At 42.9% G+C, this 15,833-nt stretch overlaps 1 protein-coding gene across 1 annotated transcript in view; it reads left to right on the forward strand.

The window, feature by feature from the left end:
- SLC28A3 (solute carrier family 28 member 3) overlaps positions 1 to 12,322 on the forward strand; it is a 76,569-nt gene extending 64,247 nt beyond the window's left edge. The window contains exons 12-18 of the mRNA XM_069961782.1: positions 431 to 561; positions 2,323 to 2,491; positions 5,252 to 5,449; positions 7,070 to 7,151; positions 8,203 to 8,301; positions 9,994 to 10,120; positions 12,081 to 12,322. Coding sequence (XP_069817883.1) covers positions 431 to 561; positions 2,323 to 2,491; positions 5,252 to 5,449; positions 7,070 to 7,151; positions 8,203 to 8,301; positions 9,994 to 10,120; positions 12,081 to 12,207 — 933 coding nt within the window. The 3' untranslated portion in view covers positions 12,208 to 12,322. The remainder of the gene's footprint in view (positions 1 to 430; positions 562 to 2,322; positions 2,492 to 5,251; positions 5,450 to 7,069; positions 7,152 to 8,202; positions 8,302 to 9,993; positions 10,121 to 12,080) is intronic.
- Positions 12,323 to 15,833: the final 3,511 nt, after the last annotated feature.

Raw genomic sequence — 15,833 nt, forward strand, 5'->3', positions numbered from 1 at the left:
ATAGGGGGCTATCAGCAGGTTAGATTTGTCTAACCTGCTAGTAGTTCCCCTTTAATTAATTTGTCTGACTTAACAAAAGAAAATTTATTTGGCAGTGAGCTGGGCTTGTGAACTCTTGAACAACAGATCTACAGTGTGTAATAATAATAGCTGTCCTAAATATGACCCTGCTTTAATTTTTTTCATTTTTTTTGGCACTTTAATATGAGCTGGAGGCCAATCATGGGATATTTGTGATGAGTACAGCACTGTATATTAGGGCTGCCATGTTCTCTTGCAGATAGATAGATAGATAGATAGATAGATAGATAGATAGATAGATTATAGATATTATAATAATGGAATCTATATACATGACAGTTTTATACAAGACTAATCTTTAAAAAAGAAATCACATTAATGATATGTTTGTTTCACTACTCATTTGTAGGTATCTTCTACTCATCTGATAACGGCTTCTGTCATGTCGGCCCCAGCTGCATTAGCTGCAGCCAAGTTATTCTGGCCTGAAACTGAACCAGTGAGAGTAAATATGAAGCACGGGCTTCAACTGGAGAAAGGGTAAGAGGTATATAGACAGTAACTCATTTTTCATGGCCACCAAGGAGACATTTAGTTAAATCACAAATGTCTTTATTTAACCCCTTCACTATGGATGTATTTTGGGCCTTAAATGGGCATTCCATATCAGAAAACTGTATTTAAATAAAACTATGACCAAGATATAAAACCTACCAATATAGTGTTATCACTGACTTCACCCCTTACAACAGTCATGTCAAACCCATTCTGGACCATGGTGCCATTATTTCTGGCCCTCCTTGCTTTTCCATTGCTGTGTTAAATCTGGCTCTCCTGATGTCGCTGCAGATTATAATATGGGTGGTCCGAATGGCTGCTCAGACAACCCATATTATATTTAGAGTTGATCGAACCTCGGGAAATCCTAGGTTCGATCGAACTCGAACATTCACGAACCAGCCGCATTTGATTGCTGAAGCCTTCCCGATCCATGGGGAAGGAGGAGACTGCCCGGGTACTGCCTGGAATTCTGGGATTCAGCCTATTACCTAGGCTGAATCCCGGAATTCCAGACAGTACCCGGGCATATAGTAGCCGCAGGCTACTATATAAGAGACTATTTTAGGGACTGGCTTCTATATAAGACACTATTGGGGAAGGCTGGCTACTTTAAAAGACTATAGGAGAGGGCTGGCCACTATATAAAACTATTGGGGAGGGCTGACTACTATATAAGAGACTATTTGGAGCGCTGGTTACTATATAAGAGACTATTTGGAGGCCTGGCTACCATAAAAGAGACTATTTGGAGGGCTAGCTACTATATAAGACACTATTGGGATGGCTGGTTACTATATAAGACACTATTGGGGGCTGGCTACTATATGGGACTCTATTAGGTGTGCTGGCTACTATATGTGTCACAATTGGGAGGGTTGGCTACTATGTGGGGCTCTAATAGCTGGCCTGGCTAGTACTTAGGTCATTATTGGTAGGGGGGCTTCTACATGGGGGACAATTATGAGAATACCTACTGCTTGAGGGATATAATGGGTAACTATCATGTGGGGACAATTACTTTAGCATAGACAGTGACAGAAACGCCACATTCACTTTTCATTAAATATCAAGATTGGCCCGCGACTTGATCACCCCCCCCTGCAGCCCCCCCGATCGCTTGCAGGCCCCCCAGCAGTACCGATCGCTTGCACGCAATCGGTGCTGCCGGGGGGCGATCGAGCGGCCGGGGCTGCAGGGGGGCGTGCAAGAGATCGGTGCTGCGGGGGGGCGTGCGATCGGTGCTGCGGGGGGGCGTGCGATCGGTGCTGCGGGGGGGCGTGCAATCCGTGCTGCGGGGGGGCGTGCGATCCGTGCTGCGGGGGGGCTGGAGCATATACTTCACCTAGTCCCCGCTCCGGCTTGCTGAAGACATCGGGAACAGCCGGAGCCGGGATCAGGTGAAGTATCAGCTCCGGCGGCCGGGGGTTAATGGAGTGGGCTGCAGACAAACTCGCAGCAGGGATGTACATCCCTGCTGCGTGTTTGTCTGCCATTAAAAGTATAGGGCCGGGATCTGCAGCTGGTCTTGCTGCAAATACGCAGCGAGGGGGCTCGCTGCAGACCCGCCAAGTGGGTTTGTAGCCTAAGAGAAGGAACATGTACCATGATATACGCAACTATGCAGCATATTGTTATAATCTATATTGTACTGGTCATCTCACATATAAGTTTTTATATGGAATTTATTGTACAACAATTGGTATATTTATTGGATTTTTTTTTGTGTTTTCTTCATATCAGGGATGCAAAAAATATTCTAGAAGCTGCAAGTCAAGGAGCCTCTGCATCAATTCCTCTGGTGGCAAACATAGCCGTGAACCTAATGGCCTTTCTGTCACTGCTAGCATTCTGCAATGCTGTCCTCTCATGGCTTGGGAATATGTTTGGCTACCCACAGTTCAGCTTTGAGGTAAATATCAAGTTTTAAAGAAGAAGATATCAATGTGTAGAGTGTAATGTATTATAATAGATTATATTCAAATTCCCCCAGAAACATTAAAGCTACTCTGTACCCACAATCTGCTCATCCCAAACCACTTGTACCATCAGATAGCTGCTTTTTTGGTGGCATTGGCTTTTTAGTGGTATGTTGTTCTCTGGTCTCTCTAGCTGCATCTGTACACACTTGTGTCTAGACTAGACTACTTTGGACTGAACTGAACTTTGGTCTAGGACAAGGATCCTGGCAGTAGCTCTGTGTGTCCTTCAACCACGAGAATCTGGATAAGACTGACTCGCACTTTCTCCACCCAATAACTAACTTCCTACAGGGGTTAAGTAATCTACCCTGAGTGGTGGGCATGAGTGTGTGCAAAAGAAAGAATGAAAGAGATGGGTCAGAAGAAGAAACACCTCTCATTGGCCAACAAAAGCACATGGTGGAATGGAGCATTCCTAATGGCGAAGAGGGGGGGGGAGGGACAGAGAGAAAGACACAAACACTCTAGGCCATGCCAATTTAACATAACGCTCCAAGTTTAAAAGTTGTTTTTTAGGACAATAACTGCATCACCTGCCGAACAGACCCCAGGACAGATCTTTGATTAAGAGCAGCTATCCGACAGTACAGGTTTGGGGGTTGGGGGGGGGCAGATTGTGGGTACAGAGTCGCTTTAAAGTTTGGCTTGTATTTGTAGAAACAGTATTTGCAGAATACCCATTATTCCATCTAAATATAAGCCATGGCTGCAACTTGAAATTTATTTTTGCCACAGGACCCTGTCTACAGTGTGCCATGTAAAATACTGGTGTCTTCTTATGTGACAGAATAGTCTTTGAGCACCCTCCCAGATGAAGACCCATAACACTGATAGCTCAATCACTTATCCAAGTATTGTTTTATTGTTCAAACTTTTTATAATCAATACTATTTCCAGCTAAAGACAAAATTACATAAGTTGCTGCAGACCATGTATTAAAGGGGTATTCCGCTCAAACATAGGTTTTGATATGTTGCTGCCCATGGTAAGACTAAAAATTTATTCCATACTTGTTATTATCTTTTCAGTCTCCTTCCCCAAGTTCTGATCCTCCTGCTTTCTGCAGAAGACAGAAAAACTGCATGTGAGCTTTTCTCTCTCTCTCACCCTCCTCCCTTATAAAATGGGCGATGTAAACAAGTCCCTATCTGCAACTTTTTAGGAACTATGCAATGCAGGAGTGAGTTCATCAGAAACATGACCTCAGATTAACCCTCCCTGCATTACAAAGAATTTACAAAGTTTGTTTACATCTTCTGTTTTAGAAGGTAGGGGGGGGGAGGGGGAGACGAAAAGAAAAGCTCACAGTGTTTTTGTGTCTTCAGTAGAAAGCAGCAGCTCAGAACTGGGGGAAGGGTACTGAATAAATATTAACCCCTAGACGACCTAGGACGTACCGGTACGTCCTGGAAGTCTGTCCCCAGACGACCCTGGATGTAACGGTACGTCCTGAGCTATGAATCGCGCTCCAGAGCGGAGCACGCTTCTTAGCAGGTGGGGGCCGGCTGCAATCAGCAGCCGGCACCTCACCATTAATGACACGCTGCAGCGATCGGCGCTCTGGTCACTGAGCCTGCACAGGCAGACTCAATCAGCAGAGCGCCGATAACACTGATCAATGCTATGCCATAGGCATAGCAATGATCAGTGTGAATAATAAAAGTAATGATTGTACAAGTCCCCCAAAGGGACTTAAAATGCAAAAGTTAAAATCACTAACACACTACCCCAAAACCCCTCCCCCAATAAAAGTTTAAATCTCCCCCATTTTCCATTATATAAATAAAACATATAAAAATAAATAAATAAATAAACATATAATATACCGTAGCGTGTGTATTTGTCCGATCTATTAAAATATAACAAGCGTCATTGTGATCGGTGAACGGCGTACACGAAAAGAGGGGAAAAAAGGCGCGGATTACCGATTTTATGTTACATTATATATAAAAAAAAATTATAAAAAGTGATCAAAATGTCCAATCTTCACAAATATGGTATTAATAAAAACTATGGATCATGGCGGAAAAAATGACACCCCATACAGCCCCATAGGTGAAAAACTACAACCGTTATAAGCGTCACAATAGGCCCAATTTTTTTATATTTAATTGCCAAAAAAAAGGATTTCATTAAAAAAATATAGATAACAATAGAGAATCTGTGTAAACCTGCATATGGTTGTGTTCGGACTGACCTATAGAATACCATATAGTACATTACGTAGACACAGGAACCCCCCAAACGTTACCATATTGCATTCTTTTTTACTATTTCCCCAATGTATATCTTCATATCTTCAATATCTTTGGAATTCCATCATACATGTTATGGTAGAATGAAAGACGCCATTACATAGTACAACTATTTCTGTAACAAACAAGCCCTTACATGCTTTGAAAACTGAAAGTGCTAGAGCTCTTAGAAGGGGAGGAGGGAAAAACGAAAGCGCAAAGATCAAAATTTGCGCGGTCCACTGGGTCATTTTGGGCCTGGTCCTCAAAGGGTTAACTATTAAGTATGAAATTAATTCTTAGTCTCCCAATTGGCAGCATTGTGTGAAAAGTTATGTTTGAGCGGAATATCCCTTTAAGACTTATATACACTGTCAACGTCAATTGAGCTATATCAAACTATGTTATTAAATAACGTGGACATTCATTAAATAAGCCTATCTTTGTTTTGCACAGATTATATGCTCTTATGTCTTCATGCCATTTTCCTTTATGATGGGTGTAGACTATGAAGATAGCTTTATTGTTGGAAAACTTATAGGATACAAGACTTTTTTTAATGAGTTTGTTGCATATGAATACCTTGCCGGGCTAATTACAAACAGAAAGAAACAAGGGCCGATCTCTATCGATGGCGTAAGGCAATACATGTCCGTAAGTAGGATTGTATTATTACATTCATTTTACGCTTTTTGGTTGCTTTCTAATGAGTGCCATTCTCAATGACCGGTGCTTTCTCATTGAGACTTCACACAGCTGAATTTATTGCAGGCCAAACAGCACAAATGACTGTGTAGCCTTTTAACTTCATGTAACATCATTATAGACCACATCACCCATTCACACCGGGCGACACGCAGTTGATAATGATCATTTTAATGGCTGAACAAAAAATGCTATCGGCCAATAGAGTTATTTGAAAAAGGGAGGTTCATCTGTGCCTGCATACATATTGTAGTCCCAATGTGCTTGAGCTTTTATGGCCCCTTTCTTTTAGGCACTGCTCTCACCTTTTCCCATTGTCTGTGTGATATTGCGGCTAATTCCCATTCAAGTTCATCAGCAATACTGCTCACCACCTATAGATAACAGTGGTGCCTGTTCCTAAAGACCTCAAAAGCTTAAACTTCTTTAATGATATACAAACAAATTTATAAAAATTACACCATACTGACCATTGAAATTGGTGTAAGGTAACCCTGGTGACAAATTGTCTTTAAAGTGTACCTGTCATGAAATATCCAAATCGGTGTGAAATCTATTCTGTGGTCGGAAGTTTGGGTACGACCTCAATTTGGTCAGCATACTTCATCACAAGTACACTTTAACCAACTTTAGTAATAGCACATACACATTGAGGCTTTGTTCACACAACGTAAAAGACCGGCCATTCCGTGACCCCAGCCGGGTCACGGAATGGCCGGTCTCTGCCTGGATCATCCCGGACGGTACTTAAGTACCAGCCAGATGATCTTTTGGCCGCAGTGTTCTGATGCGGGCGCATCAGCGCGCGCCCGCATTAGAACCCCCACAGCACACTTTGAAGCAAGTGGCCGGAGCCGCTCGCTTCATAGTGTGAACGGACATGGGTTTCTATGCCCGCAATTCACTGAATTGCGGCCGCAGAAAACGGACATGTCAGTTCTTTGCGGATCTGCATAGGATCCCGGCCGGAGCATATATAATGTGTATACGCTCCGGCCGGGATCCCATTGAAGTAGAGGCAGTGTTCACAGGCACATAAAGCACGGCCGTTATTGCCGATGGCAACAACGGCCATGCTTTTACGTAGTGTGAACATAGCCTGAGGGTGCGTTCAAACGTACAGGATCTGCAGTTACTTTGCATTGAATCTGCAACTTCAAATCTGCTGCAGATCCTGTACGTGTGAACGCACCCTAAGGGTAGCTTCACAAATACAGGATTCTAAGCAGATCTGCAGCAGATTTGATGGTGCAGATTTGAATCTGCAGCAGATCCGCAACAGATTTGATGGGCCAGACTTGATTTGCTTTGAATCTCCAACTGTAAATCTTCTGCGGATCCTGTACGTGTGAACACACCCTAAGAATAAATAACCTCAGTGTGCCATGGTTAAACAGCACAGGATATTTTTTTTGGTTAGCCAATGTCATAAAAAGAAACTCTTCTCTATTAGATCAAATAAACTGGGTGTAGCCTATATGTAAATGTCATTGCCGAGCTTTTTGTGTGAGATTTAGGCACTTTAACATCATAATAGGTTACATGCTATCATTATGCCTTCTGTTTCAGGTTCGATCTGAAGTTATTGCAACATATGCTTTATGTGGATTTGCAAACTTTGGCTCCTTGGGAATTACTATCGGTGGACTATGTATGTATATACAACGCTTTTTAGTCCACATTTGTTGTGTTAAAATACAGTATAAGGCTATGTTCACACTACGTATATGTCCGTCCGCATATTTTTCGTGGCCGGACATATACGTGTAAAACTCCAGCCGGGATTTACGCAATTTGTACGTACTACGTACGGTCCGCGAACTTACGCCCGTAATCTACATACGCTTCCTGAGCAGCGTACGTTGCGATCTGACAGCGGTCTTTTACTTGGATATCTTCGGCTAGCCCCGGACACCCCACAGAACCTTTTGGATCGGCAAATCAAAGTGTAAAAATGAAGAAATCACCACTACGTACGGGACCGCATGTTACGCTACGGGCGTAAGTTACAGCATTTCCGTCCCGAAACAATGATCTGGTTCATTTTTTACAGTGCTGCATTCGATCCGGGCGTTAGTTCTTACGTAGTGTGAACTGTGCAGCCATAGATCGTATACTTTCCTACGTAACTACGTAAATCTCCGGCCGCTTATTCACGGAGCGCGCTACGGACGGAAACTTACGTAGTGTGAACCCAACCTAAGCCAAAATGTGGAACGAATTGCTCACCAGCACTAGGCTAGTGAATCACAGCTTATTGGTAAATCAAGATGTCTAAGAGACCATAGACCCTGGGTTGTTCCCCAAACATGGCCGCCCTTCTCCATAGCACAATTTTTCTGTAGTCAGTACCACTTTTTTTGTGCAAGACCCCAGACAATTCTTACCCAAATGCCACTGCACTGGGTCCTTGGGTTCCCTATAAGTAAGTGGTCCACAACGCTGCCCTCCCAGTGCTGCAAAAATGCTAAATTGTAGTTTTATAACAGCTGGTAGGCCACAGGTTGAAAGGCTATAACCATTGTATTTAGTGAGCGAGGCAGTCAGGTACCTGCGCACAGTTTAATCTTAACCAGACAGCAGCAAACAATCTTGCTGTATAGTGGCAAAGAGTTGTCTATAAGTAACAAAGGGTAGTTAATGGGTTTATAGTAACAGTCCTGAGGTCTTAAATGTTTTTTTTGTACTGTTGTTTATTGCAGCCTCAATGGCACCCAGCAGAAAAGGTGACATTGCAGCAGGTGCCATTAGAGCCATGATCGCTGGTACGGTAACATGCTTCATGACTGCTTGTATTGCAGGTATTGTATTTATAACAATAAATGGATTTCACATTTTAACCATCTGCATGCGTTTATCACATAAAGGGGGATTCTGGTTGAAAAGATATAGGGTTTCTCAGTATACCATCTAGATCAAGGCACAAAGGTGTAGGACTGATTACCATTATATACAGTGTATCAGAGCTGTGTCCTCTAATGAGCCAAGGACCTGTGTGTCCATCACATGACCAGGACAGATTTATACCTACTGGAAGGAAACAATCAAGGTTTCTATTAACCCCTTTCTGCCACAGCAAGTGATAAGAATGGCATTTTGCTCTTATCACTTCTAAGAGCCGAAACATTTTCACAAGATTTTGTGAAAGAAATTGTTCTTTTTAAAGGGGTACTCCAGCAAAAGATATACTGTATATATATATATATATATATATATATATATATATATATATATATATATATATATTTATTTTTATTTTTTTTCAAATCAACTGGGAACAAAAAAGTAAAAATTGATTTGTAAATTACTTTTATTAAAAAAAACCTCCAATCCTCCAGTACTTTTCAGCTGCTGTATGTCCTGCAGTAAGTAGTATTTTCTTTCCAGTCTGACACAGTGCTCTCCGCTGCCATTTCTGTCCATGACAGATATTGTCCAGATCAGCAGCAAATACCTATAAAGAATCTCTGTTGCTTTGGACAGTTCATGTCACGGAGAGAGGTGGCAGCAGAGAGCACTGCGTCAGACTGGAAAGAAAACTCCACTTCCTGCAGCTGATAAGTACTGGAGGATTGGAGATTTTTAAATGGAAATAATTTACAAATAACTTTCTGTTAGCATTAAAAAAAAAAAAATTGTTGTAATACCTCTTTAACTACACACCTTCTTTTACCATATATTGTATCATGTTGTGAAGCATAAATATGGAGTGATATGGGGAAAACTTAAAGGGTTTAAATGATAATAGGCAGGGATCTTGAAAACTAAACGGGATTTACAATGTGCTAGGCTGCAACCCTACAAATTTTAATAAAGCTTTTTTTTATATTGTTGCCACTCTTTTCACTACTCTTAGGAGAGATGGAGGTATAGGACTCCCACTGTAATGATCATGGAGGTCTTTACAGAAGTGCTCCTAGCAAAAGCACATTTATCACCTATCATGTGGAAAGACATAATGCCTTGACTTGTGATGGTAGATAGAAGTTAAAGGGGTTATCCAGTGCTACAAAAACATGGCCACTTTCTTTTAGAGACAACACGACTCTTGTCTTCAGTTCAGGTGCGGTTTGCAATTAAGTTCCATTCACTTCAATGGAACTGAGCAGCAAAACCCCCCACAAGCTGGAGACAAGAGTGGGGATAACCCCTTTAAACTTTTTAGAGTTTGTTTGAAGATATGGTTGGCTCCCAATGTTCAAGATTATCTTTTTGGAAAAAGCTACTGTACCACCAGGCCCAGGCTGAAGTTCTGGAGGCGGGCCGACCCACCCTTAGTGGGAGGAAACCCCCTCCCCTCTATGATAGGGTTACATTAATCCTAATGGAGTCACGTCATGGAGGGGCTGGGGGGTTTTCCCACTGGGGGTGGGTCGGCCCCCCTCCAGTGCTTCAGCCTCGGCCTGGTGGTACAGTCACTTTAAATTTGCTTACACTTTGCTAACATTTGTAACAATTGCTAACACTTGTCTTTTATTTTTTATCATTAACAGGAATTTTAACTCCACCAATTGAAGAAATCATGTGCAGAGATGTGTTAGACTGCGCCTTCCTTAATACAACCAACCTGACAGTTATATCACCAGAGATTACACACTGCTGCATGTCACTCTATTCATGGTAACTTTTTATTTACTACCACTTCTACATTTAGAGAGGATGTCCCACCATCATATTCAACCCCTCTAACATTATAGGGGTTTCTCTTCTAGAAGTGCTGTACTCGGCTAACTCCAGCAGTTCCTATATACAAGGAATGGAACAGCAGTGTGCATGGGGCTCAGCTGCTTCATTCCTATGTGAAACTTAACACCCTGTTCATAAGACCCCCCACCACACAATTCTTACCTATCCTATAGTAGGAGATAGGTCTAAATGGTGACACAACCCCTTTAAGATCAGTTTTTTTTAACATTACTCCTCAAGAGGTAAACAAATTCCTTGAAGAAGGCCCTCAGGACATTGAGGTTGTGGGGTCCAGAGTTACAAGCCTCCACACAGCGACTTAGCTTATCCTCTTGCTTTTCTATGGGATTCAGGTCTGGAGAAAATGCTGCCCCCCCCCCCCCCCATTTGAGGTCCCCCAGTCTTCAGGAGCCATTCCCTAATAATGCGATAATATAATTCAAGCGTTCTCATTCTATGCTGGACGAGGGTCCAATGGGCCTCGATGCTGTTCACTGATAAAAGTCAATTCAAGCTGAGCAAAAATGATGGCGGCCAACGATATTGGAGACGTTAAGGAGAGCGCTGTATGAATTGCTTAAGATGAGGAAATCACCATTGCATGCTTTAACTTCATTTCCCTACTTTCATAATGTCACTGTAGCATGAACTTTTTACTTTTTCCCCCGTAGTCCACAAATATATTTGAGTAATATTCTATAAACAATATATATATGCATGGTGAGAGCTTCACAATTCTGCAGGCTACATGGCTGTCTCCCATCATTCATTCCCTGTTAGTTTAACGGGGTTATTGAGATAGCAAAGAAGGTCCTACCTCTTCTGCTCTCTGGCGCTCCACTTCCTCCGTCTGCCTGTCTCTGCAATTAACTTCCACAGATGAGAGCAGGAAAAACCGTGCCCACACACAATGTCCAATAGCTGCACAATGTTACCGCTACATGAGTAACATCGGGCAGCTACTGAGTACTGCCTGCAACTTATTATCTGTGGAAGTATTAACACAGACAGGAAGAGAGAGGAAGTGGACCACCGGAAAGCAGAAGAGATAGAACCTTTTCTGCTCTCCGGGTTTGATCATGGCTGGGTTTATATGTAGCTAGTGCGTGTTTTAGATTATGTAATACACTTTTTTTTAGCCTCATTTTTCAGTGCCAGTCGCAATCATTGCATGTGGGCAAAACCAGGCCTGCATAGGATGCCCAGTAGTTACAGGATGTCACCACAACATCAGCTACATTGTGAACCTATTGGTCATCATTGTGTGCAAGCGTGGTTGTGTCTGCACGCAATCTTAGCAACTGGTCCTAACACAGAGGGCAGAAGTGAGCACCAGGAAGCAGAGAAGATAAAAACTTTATGTGCAATGTACAGGACACAAGTATGCCCTCATGCATACTGAGTAACAAAAAAAAACAGGACCATTTTAGTGAAACTTTTTTTATATAATCTACATTGTGGTTGTGAGATGAGCAGAATTAAGTAGACCATGTACACAGTGCAGATCCCTTCACTTTGCAGCACTGGACAGCCAACACTTTTACTTACTTTTTTCCAAAGAGATATTGTATGACTTATTAGACCACCTACACCAGCTTCTCTTCCCAAGGAAACACATTATCTCCTCAGCCCCAAGCAAGTTATAGGCTTTAAGTTAGTGGCTGATCATGGATTTACTACTTCCAAAACATGCCAGATCTTTCCTGTCTGGAGAAGAGCTACTCTGCATATAGACAATAATGGTTATTTTTATGGACCATACATCCCCCCCCCCCCCAAAAAAAAATAAAAATAAAAAATGTTAAAAAAAAATTATGGTTGCCCTTTGTTATGAATAGGAGACTATTAACTATATCAATCAAAATGATAATTGTCCTATCTATTTTTGTTGCAGGGTTGTTGCTGAAAGTCCAGCAAATGTTTCCATTGGAGGCAATTACAGTATGAACACATTATCTAGATGCTGTCAGCTGATTGATTCGCCATCCTTTAATTGTACTTGGTTTGCTCCTATTTTTTAGATGATTTATCATTTCTACAAAGGCATGTGGGTTTCCACATTTGAACACTATCTCAGAAATTTAGAGAATTAGGGGGAGATTTATCAAACATGGTGTAAAGTGAAACTGGCGCAGTTGCCCCTAGCAACCAATCAGATTCCACCTTTCATTTTCCAAAGAGTCTTTGACGAATGAAAGGTGGAATCTGATTGGTTGCTAGGGGCAACTGAGCCAGTTTCACTGTACACCATGTTTGATAAATCTCTTATGTCTTTATAAATTGATTGTATATACGGTGCATTACTTACCTTTCACTGTTCCTGTGTTGCAGCTGGTATTGCAGTCACGGGCATAGCTAGGATTCACAGGGCATGAATCCTGTACTTAACCCCCCCCCATTAACTCACCTGGTGTGGTGCAGTACCCTGGCGTTCCTTCCTTCTCCCATCTACCCAGCACACAGGTGACGTCTCTTGTGCACTGAGGAGCTGGGAAAATGAAGGAATGCTGCCCCAGGCCAGGTGAGGGGGGCAGGGGCGGACTAAGGGTACCATGGGCCTTGGGCTGTACAGGAAGTGTGGGCCCCCTTTCAGATCAAAATACTAAAGCAGATTATAATTTTGTTTGGATTTAAAAAACAAACAAACAAATGCTGTGGGGAATTATTTGGGGGAAGTCTACTGCATAGAGCAAGCCAAACAGCTTCATGATGTCCTTTATCCAGCTGATGCTCATACATTGGCCTGCCTGGTTTTATACACAGTCAGGCGTTTAAACGTAATGTCAACAGATTCACATGTGCTTTTAATTTTTTAACAAATGCATAAGCCACCTTTATGCACACTTTTACACACACACACACAAACTTTTTTTTACACCCATACTGTACTTCTATACACACCAGCATGTATTATGTCTTTTGCACTAATAGGCCATGTTCACACAACATAAGTGGCATATTAATCACGGCTGTTGTTGCTGATTTGCAACAATGGCTGTGATTAATATGCCACTTACTTTGGGCTGCCATCTATGGAATCCCAGCCATAGTCTATACACATAGTATACACTTCAGCCGGGATCCCTAGCTGTGCCACCAAAAAAGACATGTCAGTTTTCTGCGACCGCTATTCATAGAATAGCGGCCACAGAGAACCTGTCAGATCGCACAATGGAGTGTGCGGCTGCGGCCGCAAGCTCCATTGTGTGCAGCGGATAATTCGGATGCGGTTGCGCACAGATGCGGCCACATCCGAATTCAGCAGCAGTGAAGATCATGCGGACGGTACTGCAGTACCGGCCAGGATGATTTTCTCTGACAGAACTGATGGAATGGCTGGGTCATGGAACGGCCGGTGTCTTACGTCATGTGAACATGGCCATATACTGTATATTACTCTACCTATACACAGTATATTTCTTCCCTGATCACATTGTGGCCTCTGACAGGTGCTTTGTGGAGTTTGCATATGACTCCAGGTGCTTGGACAATTAGCAGGGCTCAACAATGAATGTATGTATACTGTAATGAATGTACAGTATGTATACTGTAATGTGTATATACTGTATACTGTTTGACTACATTGTAGCTATGCCACTGATTGCAGTCCTGGGCTAAGTTCACACAATCTGATTTTTAGACCATCAATGCTGGTGGCCCGTCAAAAAGACGTTTGATAATTGCCGATGAGGGGCGTCTATAATGATCATTATAGTGTGAGCTAAGCCCAAGAGTTCAGGAACAATTAACAATGATAACTGCAACTCATAGACAAACATAATTAACTTCAACAAAAATTAAAAACCCATTAGACAGTAAAAAATGTGCGTACCTATAAATTCCTAATAAATGTTCATAGTGTATATATTTTTATACTCAGGTGTACATCTCCTAAATACAAGTATGATTTAATATTGTCTGTGAAACAATAACATCAATTGAAACATTAAACTATTTGAATGCTATTTATATAACATAAAACATTTTCATTCAATTACACATTCATTTGTCTCTTTATTATATATATATATATATATATATATATATATATATGTATGTGTGTGTGTGTATATATATGTATATGTGTGTATATATATATATATATATATATATATATATATATATATATATATATATATATATATATATACATATATTACTATAGACAGTAACTTGTAACACTTAAGAGGACCTGTCTCCCCCCGTGCCGGGGTGACAGGCTCCCGACCAGGGCCGGACTGGGGAAGAAAAGCAGGCCTGGCACACAAACCCCACCAGCCCACATATAAACCCCCCCACCACCACCACCACTATAAAGTTCTACTATGTCACACTATTTTCTTACATATATAACGCCCAAAATTATCACAGAAGAAAAGTCAGTGTACACAACCAATATACTCACTAATACCGCCATACACTGACCATATAGCCACCAGATACAAATGCTGCAGAGTATTAAACCCTGCAGACTATAGAAAAGAATACAGCAGTGATTTCATAGCCCCCTTCAGGGGCGTAGCTAATGTCTTCTGGGCCCTGGTATAATAATAATACCGGCACATACTGATTAATACCACTGCATAATAATACCACTGCCACTGACTAATACCACCACATACTGACTAACATTACCGCTGCTGATGAATACCACCACACACTGACTAACACCAACCCTGCTACTGACTAATACCACCACACGCTGACTAACACCACCGCTGCTACTGACTAATACCACCACACACTAATACCACCATATACTAACATCACCAGCCCCCCCCTTATAGAAGGGCCCACTCACTCTCTCCCCACATATAGATGCCCCCCTCTCTCCTCCCCCACATATAGATGCCCCCTCTCTCTCCTCCCCCCCTTATAGATGCCCCACTCTCTCTCCCCCCCTTATAGATGCCCCCCTCTCTCCCCCCCTTATAGATGCCCCCCTCTCTCCCCCCCTTATAGATGCCCCACTCTCTCCCCCCCCTTATAGATGCCCCACTCTCTCCCCCCCTTATAGATGCCCCACTCTCCCCCCCTTATAGATGCCCCACTCTCCCCCCCTTATAGATGCCCCCCTCTCTCCCCCCCTTATAGATGCCCCCCTCTCTCCCCCCCCCCCTTATAGAAGGGCCCCCTCGCTCTCCCCCACATATAGATGTCCCCCTTCTCTCCCCCCCTTCACAGATGCCCCTCTATAGAAGGCCCCCCCTCTCTCTCCCCCACATATAGATGTCCCCCTCTCTCTCTCCTCCTTCATAGATGCCCCCCCCTTATAGAAGGGCCCCCCCTCTCTCTCCCCCACATGTAGATGTCTCCCTGCTCTCTCCCCCTTCATAGATGCCCCCCCTATAGAAGGGCCCCCCCTCTCTCTCTCCCCCACATATAGATGTCCCCCTCTCTCTCTCTCTCTCTCTCCTCCTTCATAGATGCCCCCCTTTTATAGAAGGGCCCCCCTTTCTCTCCCCCACATATAGATGTCCCCCTTCTCTCTCTCCCCTTCATAGATGCCCCCCTCTCCCCCACATGTAGATGTCCCACTTCTCTCTTCCCCCTCATAGATGCCCCCTCCCCATAGAAGACACACACACACACACACACACACACACACACACCGCTCCCGCTGCCTGGCCGTAGTAGAGCTCCTGCC

This window comes from Dendropsophus ebraccatus, chromosome 3, assembly GCF_027789765.1.
Source record: "Dendropsophus ebraccatus isolate aDenEbr1 chromosome 3, aDenEbr1.pat, whole genome shotgun sequence".
NCBI classification, from domain to species: domain Eukaryota; kingdom Metazoa; phylum Chordata; class Amphibia; order Anura; family Hylidae; genus Dendropsophus; species Dendropsophus ebraccatus.